This window comes from Blennius ocellaris, assembly GCF_963422515.1.
Source record: "Blennius ocellaris genome assembly, chromosome: 21".
Lineage (NCBI taxonomy): Eukaryota > Metazoa > Chordata > Actinopteri > Blenniiformes > Blenniidae > Blennius > Blennius ocellaris.
The window spans coordinates 11,827,195-11,848,729 of record NC_137670.1 but is presented as its reverse complement, the minus strand read 5'-3'; the positions used below and the strand labels follow the sequence as shown (position 1 = coordinate 11,848,729).

Sequence of the window (21,535 nt, the reverse complement as noted above, 5' to 3'; positions counted from 1 at the left end):
AATTGTAGAAAACTTGGGTGTGTTTTGCCTCAATGTGATCTACTCACGGAGCAAACGTCATTATCGATGCCGCATCGAGTTATCTCAGCTCTTCCGTAGATAAACATCTCGATTGTACCAACGGCTTCACTCGTGGTGTGATCGGTGAGTTTAACGCGACGGGCGGAGGAAACTGTAGACCTGATGTGGCTAGCGGTGACGTCAGTGACCAGAACAACGGGGACAAAAAACATCAAATACAATTAAGACGCTGGAGGCATCCATCACGGAGCGGCCAGAGCTCCAGCGCACGGCGGGTCTCCTGCTCAAGTGAAGCAGGCGCCGGCTCCAAACGATGAGGTCAAATCTCCCGACACCCAGTTTGGCTCGGACTGGTTTTGAAACCAGGTGCATTTCAAACCCCCGCAATTTCCAGGTGGAAAATAAACCACACTCAGCACTTTAAGGAAAACAAATCTTTATTGAAAATTTAACTATGCAAAGTCACACCTTTTAATGTTCTACATTTTAACGAGACAGTAGCTTTTGGGCGTCACGCCATTTTCACGGGAACGCACCGTCCGAGGAGGTCGCTGACGTACGTGTTGTTTTTGGCGGCCAGCTCCTGCTTCATCCTCCGGAGCTCCGCCTTCACCTCCGCCTCAGACATGGTGGCAACAGGAAGTGATTTCACCTTCTGCAGAAAGTCGCGCATCAGCTCTTCTCCCACCTGTAGGAGAGTCACACAACGCTCTCAAAACCATTCCTGCAGAAATTATATTTGAGAAAATGTGACTTAAATCTTGCGGTTACAACTCCCATTAGTGTGTTTGCTCATTTCAGATGTATAAACTCAATCGACAAACGAGGGGGGAAAAAAACAAAACAAGATCATTCTTTGCATCAGAAAGCTTGGAAGCTAGAAAGATATCTGACTTGTTTGTCCGTCCGCCGCCTCTTGGCCTCGGGACCGTCCCCCTGCTCGGATGCGTCCCCGGCCGGTTCCTGAAACTCCTCCAGCTCTTCGGCCTTCTCCTTCGCCGCGGCGAGCACGGACGGCGGGAAGCAGGCCAGCTCGGCCACGTGGATCCCAAAACTCTGGTCACACACGCCTGGGGACAGAATTCCAGCGTGGTCAGTCGCATCGGAGCGTCGGTGTTCATGTTTTCAATCACACTTCCCGGACAAATGATTTTATGACTTGGATACTTCTACCAGCTTCTTTCACGTTCCAAATTTTTTAAAGATTTATTGATATATTTCAACATTTCACAAATAAGCGGATCTATTTTTCACGACATGCAGAAGCTTAAGAACTTCTTTTCATATCTTCTGCTTTTAGCCTTTTAAACAACAATTCTCTTGTTTGTCAGATATTTTTTGCTACTGGCTGTGAAAAGAGTTGCCCCCTGCGGCACAATAACTAAATCAGTGTTCTAATTAAACACCCATAAATCGAATGCGTGTCCAGTAAGAGAATGGATACACATTAACTGATTAATAACACATGGGAAATCGGGACCTTTTGAGTTGGACGTGGGCCTCCTACCTGGTTTGACTCTGTACAGCATGGTGAGCGTGTCATGTGACGTGAGCGCCGTGACGTGCAGGTTGTGCACGCCGGGCTGCTGCGCCGCCAGCGCCGTCAGCTCGTGGAAGTGAGTGGCGAACAGGCAGAAGCAGCTGATCTTGGAGGCGATGTGCTCGCTGATGGCCCAGGCCAGGCCGAAGCCGTCGTACGTGGACGTCCCCCGGCCGAGCTCGTCGATTATGATGAGCGAGTTCTCCGTGGCTGAGCTGAGGACACAGCGGGGAGCGGGGGGGGGGGGGGTTAGCCAACGAACGGCCGAGCGTGAACGACGAACGCGCGAGGCGTATTGCTCCTACCGCAGAATGGCCGCCGTCTCCAGCATCTCCGCCATGAAGGTGGACACCCCCTTCACCTGGCTGTCTCCCGCTCCCACCCTGGCCAGGATGCTGTCCATCACACTAAGCTCCGCCTTCTCGCACGGCACAAAACAGCCGATCTGAGCCATCAGGGCGATCACGCCCACCTGCCGGATGAAGGTGGACTTTCCACCCATATTTGGTCCTGCGGGAAAGAGAAGAAACTGTGTGAGAACAAAACAGGCGCAAACAATGCCTACAGATGCAGTTTATTAGTACGACACAGGATATCGTTGTATTAATTCATGACCACTGGAGCCCTTTGCAACCAATTAGTTCCTGCAGACAGAGGGGTGTTTGAGGCATTGGAACCAATTACTCGCTGCAACCACGCACAGGGTTCTACCCATTGTCCCCTCCAACATGGATGGATATTAGCCGGTCAAATGACAAACAGCATGTGTCTTCCCGACAATGGCTTCCGAGAAAAGAAAACAAGCCTTTGGAATCCAATGTACAGTTCTTGATTAGCTGCACACTGCAGACACTGTGACAATTAACAGTGACAAGGAGACCACATATTTACATATCCACCATCCGAATATCGAGTGTGAAGCTGGTATATAATGTTGAATAAATAGCCAATTCGTGAAATATAAACTGGAATATAAAGCTGATGTACAATGCAGTACAAAATCAAATAATTGATCAACAATCATTGAAAGGTCAACAATATGAACAAAAACACTGATTTTGAGGAAAATCGTCAAGAAAATATGTTGAGAAAAGTCAAAATACTTGATGGGACTTTAATCAAACGTCCGAACAAAACATACGATGAGACAGAAGGCTTATAAAGTCGAAAGAAACATTTGAGTGTTTTTCCTCTGTTCACCTGTGATAATATAGAAGCTCTTCTCGCCCTGGACGAAGGACACGTCGTTGGGTATGAAGGCCGTGTCTGCGTCCGTCTCCATGCAGGGATGTCGGGCCTGCAGCAGCTCCACCCGCCTGCAGCCGCCGGAGGCGAGGCGCGGCCGGACGAACGGCACCGGCGCCGAGACCGACGCCACGGCGAAGCTCGCCACCGCGTCCAGCTGCGCGATCACGTCGCTCAGCGTCTGCAGGGGGTCGACGTAACCTGGCGGGCCCCGAAGGTCTGTTAAATGTGCGGCCCTCAAAAACCACACCATCGGATTATCCATGTGACTCCACTTAAAAGTTGAAACCTCAGCGGTTTACTGACATTTTTAGAAGAAAATGTGAACATAATCAATTGCTACCAAAAGCAGACAAAGTGAGCCGTGAGGCGAAGATCACTATCGTTGTTCCTACTGTCTGTCCAATGTCATGCTGGCGGGACGCACTGCGACGCATGTGACTGGAATCCTCACCTGAGGCGATGTTGATGATCTCTTTCACGATGGCGTTCTGCGCCTCCTCGTACTCCTCCCTGCTCTTCGTGTACTCCTCATTCAGGGAGCTCAGCTTACTGCAGCCACGGGGGGGAGATCATCAGGGTGGGGGGGTTTTGGGAGGGGGGGGGGGGGGGGGGGGGGTTCACTGGGTGCAAATGGTAGCAAAGACCTGTTGGTGAAGCGCACGCCGTTCTTCTGCACGTCCAGCGTGGTGAATTTCTTGTTGTTCCGCAGGCTCTTCTCCTCCTTGCACGTGACTCGGAGGTAGAAGCCCAGCACGGCGTTGGACTCCAGCTTGATGGTTTTGCCGGCATCCAGCCCTGCAGCGTGAAGTCACACCACCGTGAGTTCCAACTGGGACGTGAGGTTCGGCCCGAAGCTCGCTGCAACTCCGCCGCGCGGATGAAGTGTTATTAAAGACGGATGTGATCACCGAGGTCTCGGGCCGCGCCGCCCAGCGCCGCCTGCATGCTCTTCTCCAGCGCGTCCATCTTCTCCCTCAGCTCGCTCAGCGCCGGGTCGAACGAAGCCTTCACCAGGAACTCGTGGTGGTCGATCTGCAATGGGAGCGAGGCGAGCGATCAGCAGGGAAAGTTGCCAGAGCGCGAACACAAAGCCAACACCGGGCGGTTTTAGTGACCTGGTTCATGTCCAGAGTCGTCTCGATCATCTCCTGGTACTTGCTGAAGTCGGACTGCAGGTCAGTGAGGGGAGACAGGAAGACCGCATGCAGCAGCACCTGGAAGCTTCCTACAACAGGCAATAAGATGGTTTCAGCTCAAGGGGGGTAAAAAAAAAGTTTTTCCATTTGGTAACTGCAGCTCAAGCCGTTAGCCGTGAAGAGCATCCCGGAAACTGTCTGCACCATCGGGTTTCTTTCATTCTCGGTTTTGTTACTTTCAAGAACCAACAGTGAACTATTTTGAGCATCATAAGACCAAGTTCCATGATTAACAGACTCCGTTCGATCGGTTCGAGTGTATTGAGGGTGAATAATTATTATTTACGGCCCATTTTTGTCAGTGTGGAAGCACTGAATTATGTCTGTATAAAACTATGAAGGTGGCTGGACTTCTTATTAAAACACAATGAATTTAAATTGGAAAGTGTCATTTTTGAAAGGGGGAAAATGGAAGTCATGGCAGCAGCTTTTAATAAGGCCACTTTCATGTTTGACATATGCAGTTTGGAAAACTATTTGATCCTTTCATTGTGACTGAATTATTGCAAGAGATCAAAACAAAGCAAGACAGTTTGAAGAATGTCAGTAGAGGTTCTAGATATTTGTGCTAAAACAGAGGGAGTAACAGTCAACAGCAATTGCTGATCATGTTGATTTTAAGAAATGAAAATAGAATTTATGGGCTTATATATTCATTATTTAATGTGTCTGATGACGACATAGCTGATGTGGGAGAAAGAAGAGGAGGTTTGTACCGGAGTGTCTCTCTAAGGCGGCGGTGAGCCCCGGGATCTGGCTCACAGCCTGGTAGACGCGGGTAGCAGTCCTGCAGTGTCGCCGTGTGACGGTGAAACTTCTTCGCCAGGCGGTGAAGGTCGGGGAAGCGCCGCAGCAGGTCCTCCTGACAGGTCTGCCTCAGCTCGGAGTCGCACACAAAACTCTCCACCAGGTCCAACCTGCAGACAGCAGATGATGCCGACACTTCTTGAGGTTCGCCGCGCTGAGAGAAAAGTGTTTTACTAGGGAGGGGAGGGGAGGGGGGGGGGGGTCTAAAAGTGCAGAATATTGAATTTGACCACAGAACTGTCACATATCATCTCTGTATTACCTCTCCTCTATTTTGGTTTTGTCCATGAGTGGCTGTTTGATCCACTGGTTGACGAGCCGCTGACCCTGAGGAGTGCGGCACTTGTTCAGCAGCGCGGCCAATGAGTGCGCCCCGCTGGTGTCTTCAGGCGAACCCTGATGATGAAACAATCCACGTCATCCGATGTCGACACACACTCCTGAGTATAACAGAGGGTTGTGTGTGTGTGTCCGTCTAATGGTTTGGGAGGAAATTTGCTTTATGTATGGGGGGGGGGGGGTCAAAAGATCCTCTCACGCCAGTCACGGTCACCCACCTGGAAAAGGTTCAGAGCCCTGACCGCAGCATTGTCCAGCCTCATGTACTGACCCAGGTCCAGAGCGGTCAGGCTGAAGCAGTTGAAGTTGGACTCGTCTGAAAGCAGCTCAAGGAAGCGGACCACCGCAGCCAAACAGGACATGGCAACCTGAAAAGCCACAAATCAAGGGTTTTAAAAGGTTTTAGAGTTCGAGAGAATTTAAAATCAAATGCAATCTAGTCTACAGGTCATCACTTTTTCACCTTGCTGCACAACTTAGAACATTATAAGTTCACAAAAAAAAAGGCAGAAAAATCGTTTTTTATTTTTCTGTTCCTGCTCTTTTTTTAGGGAGGGTGCGACAGCAAATCACTGCGACTCGCACTGTAGACTTGTTTAGTTTTCTTTGTTCTGCTGGAGGCTGTTTTTCCTCCAACAGGCAGGATTTATTCAGAAGGAAGATCAGTACTTGGTGACCTCTTTGCCTTGCACACGAGTTGCAGGTAATCTGCGGCGATGTCACATCTCGGAGAAAATACCACTTATCTTGTGGTGACGGATCTCAAAGAGATTTGCAGTGTGTTTAAAGTTAGTGTCCTTGGTTGCAGAATACATTTGAAGCCTGGTTGTATTACTGTAGAAATACCTGGGCCGGCTGACGATACCCACCGATCTAATTCTCCTCGCTGAATCATGGCGTTTTAACTGTTATTAGATGCGTGGCTGTGCTTGGAGACCAACAGGATAGCTTCTGCTGCAGCCCCAAAACTTTTCAACAACATTTTATCTAGAAAAACTAAAACAAAGTGGTGCATAATCATTCCACTGAAATAATCTACAGCCACATTCAAGTCAATTATTAGGATAACTATTTGCATTGGTCCGCTGCTGTCGTCTGCAAATGTGGTATCTAATCAACCTTGGCTTGGATTAATCTGTCTTTTTAGCAGTTATAAGTGCGTAATGCGTGTTCAGTCCTTCAACAAGTCAGAGCACTATCAGCTGCAGTATATAAGCCAAGTAAGATAATCCTCTGAGTGTTACCAAAATCACGACGTGACGAGTCAGGGCGTGCGATTCAGAGTTCTTGGACACGACCGACTGTTACAAACTCAAAATGAATGTCCTCCTTTGTTACAGAAATGATCTACTTGGAAAACGATACGCCCTCCCGGGAGAATAGAGCTCACAGTTGTTACTGTGGAGATCTTAACTCGATCACCTGATAGAAGATGACTCTCAAGTGTCGGGGGAAGCTGCGCTTTGGTTGTCGGTCACCTGTTTGTCCAGCTCGGGAAGCGTGTTGCTCGCCACCGTCTCGCCTCTCTTGGCCCGCAGCAGCCGATTGAGGTCCTGGACCATGTCCTTGCTGTTGAACTCTGCTCTCTTTCTGTCAGACACCAGCACCCCACCGCGCTGTACAACCTACAGAAAGAACGAGAACAAATGTCTCCGGTCTGTGTTCACGCTGAAATAAAACACCTCCGTTTATCAAGAAAGCAGGATGTGTCACACTTCACAACAAGAGCAACGTATTGTTTGCTGGGATTGCCTTGGCAAATTGTTGAAAATTTGCCGATACGTCACAATTCAGATGACTGGTTGAAATCCCCCCCGCCCAACACCACATACTTCTCGCAGTTTGCTCCCATCCGCGTTGCCCTCGCCCTGCACCAACAGACACTCTTTGGGGCTGATTTGAACAAGCAGAGACTCCAGGTTGGAGAAGATCTCGTTGTCTGGAAACTCGCAAACTCCCATCTTCCTCTGGGCCGCGTCCACGTAGCCGACACCGACCACACGCTGGCCATCAGCCCCCGAAGAGAAGCGCACGGCAACCACTCCGGCACAGCCCCCCGCTCCGGCTCCGCCGCCGCCAAACAAGATCTCCTCGAACTGAGTCAAGTTCCCCGGAGAGGCCTGCATTCAAGAAACAATGGCGTTTGAATTATGTCACGCGTTATAGAAATGACCGCTATTTATTTCGGTTCGTCTTGTTTCAACGCTACCTTGTATTCAATCTTCCAGTCGTGCTCCTTGCTGCTCTTGCTGTGATTCTTGTAAACCTCCACCCTGTACTGTCTCACCAGCAGCAGGTCTTTCACAAACGCCTCAAAGTTCAGCTTGCTCAGGATCACACTCTCCAGCTTGCGATTTCCTGAGAATCACCATTAATACAAAGAACAACCTCAGACCACCGTGCTCACATTAATTTTTGAAGCGCATATTCAAAGGATAGAGAGACTGTTGTTTTCTTAATTAAACAATATCGACACATCGTTGGTATGACTAAATCAGCTGATATTTTTCGCGGAGAGCGGTTTTGTACGCTCACTCTGTTACCTCACTGCCCTGATTAAATTTGATTATAAAGTAGTTCACAGATTCTCTGAAGCAGAGCAGTCACAGAAATAGACAAAAAAAATTTAGCATACATTTACATCTGTGGGCAAATAAGGACAACGTAAACTTCACAGAGAAAGAAAACCCAAACCGCAAGCTCGATTCCTCTCACTGTGAAGAAAGTATGCAAAAGCCACACAGTGCTGGGCTGGAAAACAAGGCTTCCAAGTTAACAGTAAAAGGCTCATCGTATAACTTAAAAGGGAAATCCTCAGAAAATCATTGTTAAATGAGGGTTTTTTTTTATTCTGAAATTTCACACATCAGTTATGTGCAATTGGTTGAAACAAAGTTTGTTGTTGTCAAAGGATTGGCGTGACTATTAGTGAGGCCTTCTGAGAAATAGTCTTATAGCCCCAATGGGGACTACTAGATGAAATTAAATTAAGGACAATGACTGCATGTATGAACAATTTAACATATAGTCCCCTGCAAACAGCTCAATAGTATTGATTTTAATGAGCTGATCGGGGTTTTGGAGGGATTTGGGTCCTATTGCATTTATTTGAGTTAAACTCAGTAAACACAAAACATGTTCATCTATTTACTTCTGCAGTAACAACACGCATGACTGGAACTAATATGATAACGTGCGACATTCAGTCTCTGCAATGGCTGTATTTAATATTACACTCAAGAAGAGAAACACGAACGTGAAATCAGCATGTCAGTAGTCTGCGAGCTGGAGCCTAGCTAGCTAAGCTGCAGGCCAGGTTACCTGAGCCCAGATACTTGATGACCCCGTTGGTCTTGAAAACCTCCTTCGCTGCGAATATGGCGTCTTTCCCATGAACAGTGTAGTACTCGGAACGGTCGAATATCCTGAACGTGGTGTCCGGTTTCTCCGGCATGGAGAAGATAAAGCTCAGGAAGCCATGCTCCGTGGCGCTGTCCATAGACAGACTCTGCTTCGGCTGGACCGCCATGCTGGAATCTCCCGCCACTGCAGGGTCCAAACAGGAAGTGACGTAGTTCGGTGACGCAGTCCCATCATAGAAACACGGACTGCCTTTTTATTTTCTCGTATTTTCTTTAAAATAAAAATGCGGGGTTGTTTTTTATGAAGCAAAGAATTGATTTACAATACAATGGCCATAAGACTCGTGAACTACAATTAAGTGTGCTGTCTCGTGCAGAGGATGATGCAACAATTCCGTTTTTGTGATGCATTGCTGGTACATCACTGTTTTAACTGTAGTTTAATACTTTTATTGTTCTTGTATTTCTCGACACCTTTAAAACCTAAGTTCTATCTATCAAAGACAATCCAAATAAAATACAAATAAACTGTATAGAACAAAGGGGAGCAAAAGGTTGCATCTGCAAGACACCTTTAGTAAATCGTAATAAGTTGGAAAAGCTATAAAACCTAAAAAATAAATACATTTAAAAAAAAAGTAAATTTACTGTAAGAGGAACACAGATCCACTAAAAATAAATCACATATGCTCATGTGTCAATGTCACTCTAGTATCAGTAAACATCAGGCTCTAAGCATGTGCAAAGGAAGGCCTCCATGTTAGATTGAATTTTGTGAGTGAACCATTTGCTGTGCACCTGGTTTTCTCCAGCTTGATAAAGTTAAGCATGTGTTGTATCCAGGAGGAGCGGCAGGGAGGGCTTGGTCAATCTCCATATCAGCAGAATTAATCAACATTGTGTGCTAATTTTGTTTGGTGGTCTGTTAAAAGCACCTAGAAATGACTGCGTTATATTTTGTGCTACGTAGATAAAGTTGAATTGAATTGACGTTGAAATAAAACCTGCCTGTTTTTCTGAGGAGTGATAGAAGCGAGAAGGAGATCTACCAGTTCTAGTGACGTCTGGTTGAGTGTAGCCTTTGCGGATCAACATCAAGGCAAATATTTCTGAACAACGGAATGGCATGGGTGGTTGGGGCTGGACGTCACCCGTCACAGGTGAGATTTGCAAGATATGTTGGCAAGTTGAACTTTGATGAGTTGAGCGCTGTGTGGAATTTTAGATGGCCTGAGACCATGTCTGGAAAATTCATTCTCATATCTCCTCTGAGCTCTCCTCCTCTCGCTCCTCTTCCCAATGACTTTTTGTCCAGTGTGAAGAAGTTGAGTGCTCCTTTATAAGGGATTATATTAAAAAAATGGGTGACTTGTTGAGGCCGCTGAAAAGTTAGCGAAATACTTTGGCTGGACCGCCATGCTGGAATTTCCCGCCACCGCAGGGTCCAAACAGGAAGTGACGTAGTTCGGTGACACAGTCCCATCATAGAAACACGGACTGCCTTTTTATTTTCTCGCATTTTCTTTAAAATAAAAATGCGGGGTTGTTTTTTATGAAGCAAAGAATTGAATTACAATACAATGGCCATAAGACTCGTGAACTACAAATAAGTGTGCTGTCTCGTGCAGATGATGATGCAACAATTCAGTTTTTGTGATGCATTGCTTGTACATCACTGTTTTAACTGTAGTTTAATACTTTTATTGTTCTTGCATTTCTCGACACCTTTAAAACCTAAGTTCTATCTATCAAAGACAATCCAAATAAAATACAAATAAACTGTATAGAACAAAGGGGAGCAAAAGGTTGCATCTGCAAGACACCTTTAGTAAATCGTTATAAGTTGGAAAAGCTATAAAATCTAAAAAAAAAAAAAAAAAAGTAAATTGACTGTAAGAGGAACACAGATCCACTAAAAGTAAATCACATATGCTCATGTGTCAATGTCACTCTAGTATCAGTAAACATCAGGCTCTAAGCATGTGCAAAGGAAGGCCTCCATGTTAGATTGAATTTTGTGAGTGAACCATTTGCTGTGCACCTGATTTTCTCCAGCTTGATAAAGTTAAGCATGTGTTGTATCCAGGAGGAGCGGGAGGGAGGGCTAGGTCAATCTCCATATCAGCAGAATTAATCAACATTGTGTGCTAATTTTGTTTGGTGGTCTGTTAAAAGCACCTAGAAATGACTGCGTTATATTTTGTGCTACACAGATAAAGTTGAATTGAATTGACGTTGAAATAAAACCTGCCTGTTTTTCTGAGGAGTGATAGAAGTGAGAAGGAGATCTACCAGTTCTAGTGATGTCTGGTTGAGTGCAGCCTTTGTGGATCAAGATCAAGGCAAATATTTCTGAACAACGGAATGGCATGGGTGGTTGGGGCTGGACGTCACCCGTCACAGGTGAGATTTGCAAGATTTGTTTGCAAGTTGAACTTTGATGAGTTGAGCGCTGTGTGGAATTTTAGATGGCCTGAGACCATGTCTGGAAAATTGATTCCCATATCTCCTATGAGCTGTCCTCCTCTCGCTCCTCTTCCCAATGACTTTTTGTCCAGTGTGAAGAAGTTGAGTGCTCCTTTATAAGGGATTATATTAAGAAATGAGTGACTTGTTGAGGCCGCTGAAAAGTTAGGGAAATGGGGGGGGGGGGAGATTCTGAACAAAGCAACAAATTGCATGATTTTGGAGCAAGAAACAAGGGAGATTGAAGACCAAAACAGCGACGGAACGAGCTGCAAATTCTCATTGTGGACTTAACCACAACATTTGAAGTTAGGCAATGCCAAACCACCACTGACTGCCGTTTGGGCTTTGCAGCAGCTCTGTCCTCAGCCAAGGGGTTAAAAATACATCTTTACTCATCTTTATATGATTGTCTTATATATAACATTTCTGATAAACAATTTACACATTCTTTTTCATTGAAAACATTATTTCCTACAATTTTTTCCCAAATTATGACTCTCCAGCAAATGTAAATCATGATGAACATGAACAAAAACAAGGTCCTAGAAACAATGGTTTGTTGTATGAGTAAGTGTGACTCTATTTTTCTAATCAATTTTTTCCCCCTGGATTTGAGAGAATGCATGAAGCCATTACTTTTCCCAGAAGTTAATAACATGGTTTGAAATCAAAGGTTTTCTGAGGACAAGAGGATCACACCTCCTTCCTGCATTGATGTAACATTTGAGAAACATTGGCAGGGTACAACCTGGACAGTTTTCAAGTCCCTCACATACACACCTTGGGTTAATTTAGAGTTACCAATTAAAATAAATGGCTGTTATCGTTGAGGTTCTCCAAATTTTTTTATTAATGTGTGACAAACTTTCAAACATGCAACAAATATATTGAGTGAAACCGAATTGTGTATTTATACCTATAGTAATTTCAATAGACCAAAGGTTACAAGTAATATAGAAGTGGTTAATAAGCAAAAAAAAATCATTGGACTCAATAAGATAAAAGCTAAATAATTATAAATCAATCTTCAATTACAACAATTTACATCCATTTCACTTTGTTTTGTAAGGACTTTCTCCCTAATCTGCAAATTGAAAATACGTTACTTGTACTTGTAAATCAGCAGGCTATCACAATGTGTTCATTCGTCCACAGATGTTTAACTATCGTTCTTTTTTCTTTTCTTTTTTTTCAAAAACACATTTTATGCATGTTGAATAAACTCATCGGTGCCTTTGTTTAAATTCCCGGTTTGGATTATTCTTTACTTTTCACTTTTTGCATTGTTCCAGTTTCACTTATTGTCCATCGGTCATCAAGCCCTTTCACGTGGATGCGTGACTCCTTCCACAATTTGATGTCCGTGTATTATTCAACTCTGAAGAGCAAATTAGGCACGGCTTTCTCAAAAAAAAATGTGCCTGAGCTTCACGTGAAGTCATGAGCCTCATGCGCTTTGTGAGAAAGCAAGTCGGGAGGAATCGTTAAGTGATAATAAAGTGTCAAGTGATGGGAGGAGCGGAACATGTGAAAACTTGGTCCATTCTGAATGGGAGAGGATGTGTCCTCCCCTGTGACACGTCGATGGCTTCTCTGACGACACCAGTGTTTTGACGCACGCTGCGCCCTGACGAATGTGGAACTGATGCGCAACCGGCTTTATAAAAACCCCGGTGAGACCCGACGAAAGGACTGCCTTCTATCTTCACCCGGGTGAATCGTCTTGCAAGACCCCTCTCGGCTTTTCCTCTTCTCTTTACATTCTCATCCAGAGTCCAAAAAAAAAGAGAAAAAAAAAAGCGCTCCAGCATGAACGGCCACTGCAACGGAACCGTCAACGGCGCCCCCGAGGAGTTCTGCAACGGCTTCGCCGAGCTCATCATCGACGCCAAAAAGTCCGCCGTGCACCGCAAACACGAGATCTCCCGCAAACAGTCCGAGGACAAGAGCCACCTGCCTGCGCTGGAGAGCGCCTACACGAGCATCCTGCGGCACCTCGGGGAGGACACGGACCGAGAGGGGCTGCTGCGCACCCCGCTGCGCGCCGCCAAGGCCATCCAGTTCCTCACCAAGGGCTACCACGAGACTGTGGACGGTGAGTGAGGAGTTTGGTATCTGACACTGAAAGAGTTCAGGCTGTGCTTCAGACAAGGTATCAATCTATTTTAACATTGAAAGTGAGATGAAGTCCCCATGGGGAAAGTAGAAATGTTGCGTCCATCCAACTCCTATTCCCCTTTATCCAATCCAGGCAGAGAGGCAGACAATCAGAAAACCAGACACAGCCTGGAAGTCCAATCTGAGCTATATGCGGAGAGAGTGCTAAACACTGGAGCAGCTTCAGATATGTTTATCTAACTCTTAACATAATTTACTTTGTGAAAGAGAAGAAATAACACAAATGCATCTCGGCAGAATAGCTGCAAGTTTTATTCCAAACAACTGCAACACAGACGAGTGCATTGAGGTCATATCTCATGATCACTGTACATCTCCATTTGATGCTCCCCTGTTCGCTTTAGTCAAACATGAAAGCCCACTTGAGCGTTCAAATCAAAGATCTAAGTGTATTAAAGTATGTGTTTGTTTCTGCCACCAGATATCCTCAACGATGCCATATTTGATGAAGACCACAACGAGATGGTGATTGTTAAGGACATCGACATGTTCTCACTGTGTGAACATCACATGGTGCCATTTTTTGGCAGGGTATGTGTGTGTGTGTGTGTGTGTGTGTACACTTCGGGTGTGATACTGAATTGTTGATGGGTTTAATATGCATGTAAATGTCACTGACATTCTAAAGCTTGACATTTTAAGTACTGTCAAACTTAAACAGTAAACTTTTGTCTGTCTTCACCCCGACTGGGTGTCTCCTGCTCACACCGGCTGTGTTCTCATCCCAGGTTCACATCGGGTACATTCCCAACCGAAAAGTGGTGGGGCTGAGCAAACTGGCGAGGTAACAGTGCACACATGCGCTACATCCGTCACTACTGTGTGTGTGTGTGTGTGTGTGTGTGTGTGTGTGTGTGTGTGTGTGTGTGTGTGTGTGTGTGTGTGTGTGTGTGTGTGTGTGTGTGTGTGTCTGTGTGTCTGTGTGTGTGTCTGTCTGTCTGTTAGTATCAGGCGACTGAGTTCTTCTGTTATCTCAGTGTATTGACCTGGAGGCTTAGCGCTTAAGCCCACAGACCATCATCTCATCCCCTCATCAAGCACACTCACAGATCACAAGTCTGAACTCTGTCCGCTCTCGAGCCATGAGAAAATCCCTTCGGTCCGGTGGGAATGGCCCGTTATTATCACAAGCCCCTCTTTTCCTAAAATATCGCACCAAATCTGAATATACACACCCAAAATAACAGTAGCAGAGCCACTGGGTTCTTTTTTCTTTTTTTTTTGCTTTGAGGCAAAAACGTGCTGCTGTTGAAACTTGCATTCCAGATTTGGAGAATCGGGGTGAATAATTCACAGATGATGGGACTAGTGCCAGTTCATGTTTTGTAAAAGATTAATCATTAGAACAAATGATGTGCAATCAGTCATTTACACTTTGTTTTCTTTCAGGATTGTGGAAATCTTTAGCCGGAGACTTCAAGGTAAGCAGCTAAACTATTTATGTAATAGGACCTGCTATCTACTCAGCTCTGATGATGAATTAAGCCAAAAGATAGCAACTTCTAGTGTCGTAAGTATATTTATGTAGAATTGTGTTGTCTCTTCCAGTTCAGGAGCGCCTGACCAAGCAGATCGCCATGGGAATCGCCGATGCTCTGAAGCCGAAAGGCGTCGCCGTGGTTATTGAAGCTTCGTACGTACTCAAAACACATTGTCATTTGGATTGAAGCTGCTGTAATGATGTCCAAGGGAGAAAAAAAATGTTTTAATTAAAAGGGCGATCTCCCTCAAGAGTGAGTTTACCAGGAATAAAGAGTCTTATTTTCATGGAAGGAAATGCTAAATGGAGAAGAAGCTGAAGAGCGACTTGTAGAGATTTGTGAGAACTCTTTGTCTCACTCAAATACACAAAGTAATTAATATGCTGGCTGTGAAATTTGTGTTTACTTAAAAAAATGAAAGCTTCATGAAACAATTAGTGTAGCAGGATATTAGTGAGTTTATAAAACAGTGATGCCTCTTTTTTTTTAATGAAAGGAAGTTTGGACTGTGATTTCTATTAATTTATTAAGTCAAAACTCTGAAGCGATAAAAGATATAAAGAGAGTTTTCATGGCTCACAGTGCTGAGGGAATGAAACGAATGGAAGGAGAGAGCAAGACGATCATAAGTGAACACAAACATGTAAAAATAGTGAACTTTTCCTTCAAAGCAAATAATCACACTTGTATCCTCATTGGTCAAACCTATTCCCAGGAGGTGCAGCCACATGATGCAAGACACTTGCCCCAGGGGGTCAGGGGTCTTGCTCCGGGGGCTGGCAGTGGTGTTAACCTCGAGGCCAGTTAGCAGTCAGTTCTAAGACCAACCTGGGGATTGAACCCATGACCTCGGTGTTATCAACTCCACACTGACCAGTGGAGCAAATGCTGCTGCTGCAAGCCTGAGATCTGTATGTGTTTATGTGTGTGTGTGTGTGTGTGTGTGTGTGTGTTTGCAGGCACATGTGTATGGTGATGCGTGGCGTCCAGAAGATGAACAGCCGCACAGTGACGAGCACCATGCTGGGAATTTACCTCGAGGACCCCAAAACCCGGGAGGAGTTCCTGACGCTCTCACGGCGCATCTGAGAGACGTCACACACACACACACACACACACACCGTCCACCCCAGAGTCTCAGTTTCTAGCAGCACGCTAACAGCTCGAGTGCCAATACACACACACACACCCACACACACACACACACACACACACACACACACACACACACCCTGGAGCAAACCTGCCACTGAGGTCTGTAAATTGAAATCACTGTGAACACAACAATCTCACAATCGTGGTGCCTTTCTTACATATTTTACAGTCTCTTTATGGCAATATTATTGTAGTAAAGTGTGAAAACTGAGTGCAATATTGTGAAATGATAATACTTCAATCTTCCTGTGTTCTGTGGCGGGCAGTTTCACTGGTGCTTTCACAAGGGCAAACGTGTACATCTTCCCTTCTTTTATTACTGTATTTAGGGCTCATTGATTTTTAATCATTTAAAAAAACAATGTATGTGTCGTCGGTTAAAGGAAAGCTTTTCAATGTTTTATATTAAATGATGCTTTTAAAATTTAACTTTAAGTATTGTAACTGTTGTCCAGAGGGGAGAGCTGAGGTATGTACGGAGGTGTTGGCTGAGATCAATGAGTGCATGTATTCTGAAAAAAACAAAACAAAAAAATAAACTTTGTTTAAATACAATCAGTCACAGTTCTCTGCCTTGTTTTCTATTCATGCATCTTCTATACAACAAATGAAAGAAAATAAACAAGCACGTTTCAGGACTGTGATGTTGAAGCCGGAGATTTGGAGGTAAAACAGGGAGAACGTTGAAATTCCACACAGACAAGAGTCAGCTGGAATTCACACCGGCAACAATAAAACAATAAAACATGATAGAAGATGAATAAACTCCTATGGATATAAACTTGTCAAATGTGACAATGAACCTAAACCTTTGTTTAGTTTCTTCAATATTTGCTCAACTAAGCTGATTGATTTACTCCATCCACACATTGCTACAGCCTCTATTGAAAAGGGAAAAAAAACAAAAAAAAACAAATATGTCTCACTTAGAGGTTGATGCCCTACATAAACACATAAAAGCAACGTGCACACGTGGCTGATGGCCCGAGGGAGAGCAAGGCCTTTAAATATCAAATAAAGAGTCGGTCGTAACACAGTCTGTGAACTTTGACCTCCACCTCTGTGTATGTGTGTATGTGGGGGGGGGTTACACCTGAAAGTGCAGCATGCACTCTCCAAATATAATTATGTCAGAATAAAGCAATTATTACCACCATACAGGAGGAGTCTGTTGACTCACGCATTGAGCCAGAGTCACATAAATGCACTTTTTCTTATGCACTAAATCTCGTGCAACAACAATAACGTAAGGTTGTGAATCAATAAAGGTTTTGTTTTTTTTTAATTAAAAATTCTTACTACTGCACGTCGCCAGCGTATGAGGTGATGCATCAGCATCCACTCTCGTGGCTGATAAACTATTCCATCAGAGCTCACGTATATGCAAGAAAATAGCTTTTGAAGAGTTGAACCCGAGTAACCTCCATGTATTAAAGGGTTAATATGAATATTATATCACTCTTGGCCATATTCTCTGCTGACCCAAATTGTTTTATACTTACTACTTTTACACTTACCGTCAGTTTGACACAATTTCACCTTTCTGAGGCACAATGTATGAAATATTATGCAGCATTTCTTCACTGTCACTTACCTACTTTTTCAGTCTGCATGCAGTCATTCACCTCTCTGGGTTCTCTGCTTTGGCCATTTGTATGATTACGCAGGTTCATTAACCCACCACAGTTATTTTAATCCGTTACATTTGCAAAAATATAAATCTTAAGATTGCAAGTTTTATGAATCACTCAACACGTGTGTGCATGTGGTGTGCAATTTGGCCAAAAACAAAAAAACCCATTTGACACTAATCTGATGTCTCACTTATAGTTTACTTATAGTTACAGCTTTTCTCCATCAGGTTTGTCATAATTGTATATACCTCATTAGAAAACTGCCATACAATAACTGTTAAGGGGCCAACCAAACATTGTCAATTTGCTGCCATTTAATGAAGACAAACACAAATAAATAACTGAAGCCTCTCTTCAAAGAGAGAAATCTTCTTCTTGCTACTTCAGAATAGTCATGATCCTTCACTTTAGAGTACAAACCAACAGAAATGTTTCAATACATGACCCCATCAAATGATCCCACAAAGTTAACCCTGCCAAATGTCCTCATATTGGAAGCTTTTAATTCACACCAAAAAAAAAAGAAAAAAAGAAAAGAAACATGCAGAAATCAAAGGTTTACGAAGCAAAAACAATGCAAGCGTTGAATTCATTCATTACAAGTGAAAGCCTTGGTTTGAGTAGCAGGTGCTAGCTGGTGGTGTTTTCAGGAAACGTGGTTATTTCGCCTGCGTATGGCCATCGGAATCATTCCCAGCAGCGTCGCCTGATGGTTCATTATAAGACGACAAAAACCGTTTCCACATCTCTATCGTTCACAGTTTGTGCTTTGCGCTCGTTCGTCCAATCGGCGCGTTGTCACACGGACGTCTGCTTGTAGTTCTTGGTGTCCAAAACTTTCTTTCCGCACATCGCACAAATTCCTGTGGAGACAACAAAGGCAGGGGAAGGAATTACTGGAGAGAAGCGTGAAGTCGGGAGGCAGAAGCTGCACTTTCATCTGGGAATCGGTGTGAGCGCCTCAAAAGTGCGAAACATTTCCGGACCATTCTGCTTTCACCAATTCCTATTTGTTTCATTTTAAAAGTCAATTCCACAGATTTCCGACCACTGATATGAACTTTGAGCACATTTAATTTGTGTGAACGCAAGTACAGTTTTGTGTATAAAAATGTTCATATGTGAACAATGTTTGTTGTGTGTGTGTGTGTACTGAGATTTCCTGTGCATTCAGGGACATGTACATGTCTTTACCGCCATGACAGGCGCGTCGTTTCACAAATAGATTTCATTATTATTTTCCCCATGCACATGTTTATCTGCAACAAGGGTTTGTTTGCCCTCGATAAGGACTGGCAGGCTCACACTTGTCGGCCTGTGTGCCCTTTGGGGTCTCCTTCATAACACTAAGTAACCCTGTAACAAACAAACAAAGCATCACAGGAATTGGACAAGACCTGGCTTGACAAACATGAACTTTGCACACCTTTATGGTATCGCATGGATATATCACCCTGGTTTATAGAAACTGCATTTAGGAAAATGTGGGAAGACTGAGCTCAACACTGGTCACTGAGGTCGATGAGCTGCGGACCGAAGGTAAAAGTGCCACATATAAACGTTTTCTGAAGTACTTGAGGTTACCTTTCAGTGCAATCTGCCACAAAGCCTGGAAATAACCTGAAATTCATGGTTTCTCACTTCAGCAACACAGAAAAGCGAAGGCCCATTGATCAGAGGTCAGAGTCCAGTTTCAGTTCAAGGCCTTGGCCGGGTGAACGGGTTTATCTGCTGACCTGCGGCCAGGCTAATCTTTTTTACAATACTACTATTACTTCCATCAAAACAAAACTGGGGTCATGGCCAAAGACTGAAAATGAGCCATTGGCAGCAGTTGCAAATATGTTTGTCGAGGAATCTTCATCATAAAAAAAACTTGACTGAAGAAAATAGGGTCAAACTCTCCGAAACAAACGCTGCAGGTTTGTGAAAAGGACTCACATTGATATAGATGTTTTGAAATCAATAAATATTGTGTCTCTGGCCAGATCAACAACTTATTGATGACAAAGCTCCTGACAGAGTGCAGTTCATTATCCCCAACTTGACACCATCAAGCTTAGTCATAGCAACTTTGTACCTTTCTTGTAGGCACAACCCTGGCAGTAGTGCGATCCAGACTGATGAACGGAGCTCTTGCAGATCCTGCAGATTGCAAATCCTGTCTTACTGTAAGGGTCGAACCTGAAAGAATTGTAGTGCAAAATAATAATAATAATAATTTTTTTTAAAAAGGAAATATTATTGATTTCACATGATAGAAGGTACCATGGCAACCCTAATCTAGGATGTCTGAGTCCAAAGTGCATCAAACAATTTATCAAAATGCAATAAAGACATTGGGCAATGTCTGCAGGCTAGTGTAAATACAGTGTCTTTGGACCGTACAGATAAATGTGTTTCTGTATATTGCATTAATAGTTTTAGATCAGATCAATAGTAATGTAGATAAACAGTTATTTTTTTTGTGATAGAAGAGGATTTTAACATTTAAATACCAATCATTGGTCATGGCAAAACGCTAATTATAAATAAACAACATTTTCTTAAGTGAGGAATTGTAGAAAAGGTAGAAACAATCATGACAATGATTCCACAGCAGGCTGCTCACCTGGCTTTCTTAGATGTTAAAATCTTGTTCTCGTTCAGTTTTCGTCCACCGCTCTCTAAACAAAGAAGTCATATGAACAAAAACAAATTATAGAGTAGTACAAACTGACAAGAATCCAATTGGGAACTGAGCGAGATGAAAATATAACAGCAATAGAGAGGATTCATTATAGACAGTGTGAATACGATATTGGTATATTATTGTTGTACGATTCAAGAAGTTCTCTGGTGGTTAGAATCGCTCAAACATTAAATAATCATTTAACGATTGTGGTTATTTGTTTTTTTCCAGATTAAAGCAGGGAAATGGCTGCCATTGGGTCTCGTTTCCCAAAGAAGGAGAAACGACAGTATAAATGCAGCTTTCCATACAAATACAAGACTGATCAGAGCTTTGATTGTGGACATAAACCTGAGTTCACCTGTCGTATTTCGTGCTCCATCCTTCCAGGTGTCAGGAGTGATGACTTTACCGAGCTTCTTCTCACCTGAAGTAAAAAAAAACACAACATACGCAGATAATCAAGCATCGGAAGTGAGAGTTCGCGTCACCGAAAGACGATAGTCGATAACAGCATTTTAAATGTAAATACTACACAATCATATGTCCAAACGATGAGATACGCACACTTTTCACAAACCATCTTCCCTTCTGTTTCTTTCAAATCGTCTTAAATCTAAAATAACAGGAACGATTGTTCGCGAGTTGTCGCTCGCTCAATATTGTAAACTTCCGGTTAATGGGTACGCTTTGCGCATGCGCGGGATTTTGCGGTTGTTTTTTTTTTCTTTTCTTTTTTTAAATTAATTTACTTTTCTCTACAGACTGAAGACAGTCACAAAATAAATATCAAATTCTAAATCTATCCGTTAATTCTAACTGCCTCAGTAATAACGCACACTGATTGGTCCGTTCGTGTCATCAGGTCAAGTAAATAATCGCTTCCGGTTCAATACAAAATAATAGCCTAGTTCTTTTTCCTGGCTGGCATCATCCGCGTGAACATATGATTTCGCTACAGTGTGATAGTGACAGGCTTGAAAGTAATTAAAACGACTTGTCAACAGTGCCCATGCTTCTGATGTCTGAAGTAAATAAATATTTTGAAAAGTCAATGTTTGGTTGTTGTTTTTTTATTCACTGGCATATATATAATTTTCTATTTTGCACATTGAATTGCTCAGAGCCCGAGACAAAACATCTGAAATAAAACTTTAAATTGTGCTGAGAAATTAGTATTAAGTGGAATCAAATTAGTATTTCGTGGCCACAACACGGCATTTTGTGAGGTGGTAAATATATGCCAGAAGATTCATTTCAGCCTGCCGTAGTACCTCATGAAGTGTAAAAACATTTACTTCATTTTTTTAAGAGTAGTAACTGTTGTTTCTGGTTCATTTACTGGGGACGGCAGTATTTGACTAAGACGTAAAAGCTCATTCTTACATTGCTGGTGATGAATCATTTACATATTATGAAATCATGTATCATAAC

At 43.6% G+C, this 21,535-nt stretch overlaps 3 protein-coding genes across 4 annotated transcripts; 1 reads left to right on the top strand and 2 right to left on the bottom strand.

Annotated features, from left to right (window-relative positions):
• Positions 1 to 532: 532 nt before the first annotated feature.
• msh2 (mutS homolog 2 (E. coli)) lies at positions 533 to 8,680 on the bottom strand (the record flags this gene model as incomplete). Its single annotated transcript, XM_080517826.1, is given in 17 exon segments — positions 533 to 709; positions 916 to 1,091; positions 1,529 to 1,776; positions 1,867 to 2,071; positions 2,762 to 3,007; positions 3,261 to 3,358; positions 3,454 to 3,604; positions 3,718 to 3,841; positions 3,925 to 4,034; positions 4,722 to 4,782; positions 4,784 to 4,922; positions 5,075 to 5,208; positions 5,370 to 5,519; positions 6,630 to 6,776; positions 6,984 to 7,271; positions 7,361 to 7,509; positions 8,473 to 8,680. Coding segments are annotated over 17 exon segments (2,811 nt in total).
• Positions 8,681 to 12,767: 4,087 nt separating this feature from the next.
• Positions 12,768 to 16,171, top strand: gch2 (GTP cyclohydrolase 2). Its single transcript, XM_080517845.1, has 6 exons — positions 12,768 to 13,077; positions 13,582 to 13,691; positions 13,889 to 13,944; positions 14,550 to 14,581; positions 14,709 to 14,793; positions 15,601 to 16,171. Exons 1-6 carry the CDS (start codon positions 12,792 to 12,794, stop codon positions 15,728 to 15,730), a joined length of 699 nt encoding a protein of 232 aa, XP_080373971.1. The 5' UTR covers positions 12,768 to 12,791; the 3' UTR covers positions 15,731 to 16,171.
• Positions 16,172 to 17,768: 1,597 nt separating this feature from the next.
• Positions 17,769 to 20,776, bottom strand: cript (cysteine-rich PDZ-binding protein). 2 transcript variants are annotated; one of them, XM_080517622.1, is made up of 5 exons: positions 20,669 to 20,776; positions 20,463 to 20,528; positions 20,042 to 20,096; positions 19,511 to 19,614; positions 17,769 to 18,293 (listed from the first exon to the last, which is right to left on the bottom strand). In XM_080517622.1, the coding sequence occupies exons 1-5, from the start codon at positions 20,682 to 20,684 to the stop codon at positions 18,229 to 18,231; spliced, it is 306 nt and encodes a 101-aa protein (XP_080373748.1). In that variant the 5' UTR covers positions 20,685 to 20,776; the 3' UTR covers positions 17,769 to 18,228. The 2 variants fall into 2 exon arrangements, with proteins under 2 accessions (XP_080373748.1, XP_080373749.1); XM_080517623.1 differs by having other exon boundaries at positions 19,511 to 19,575.
• Positions 20,777 to 21,535: the final 759 nt, after the last annotated feature.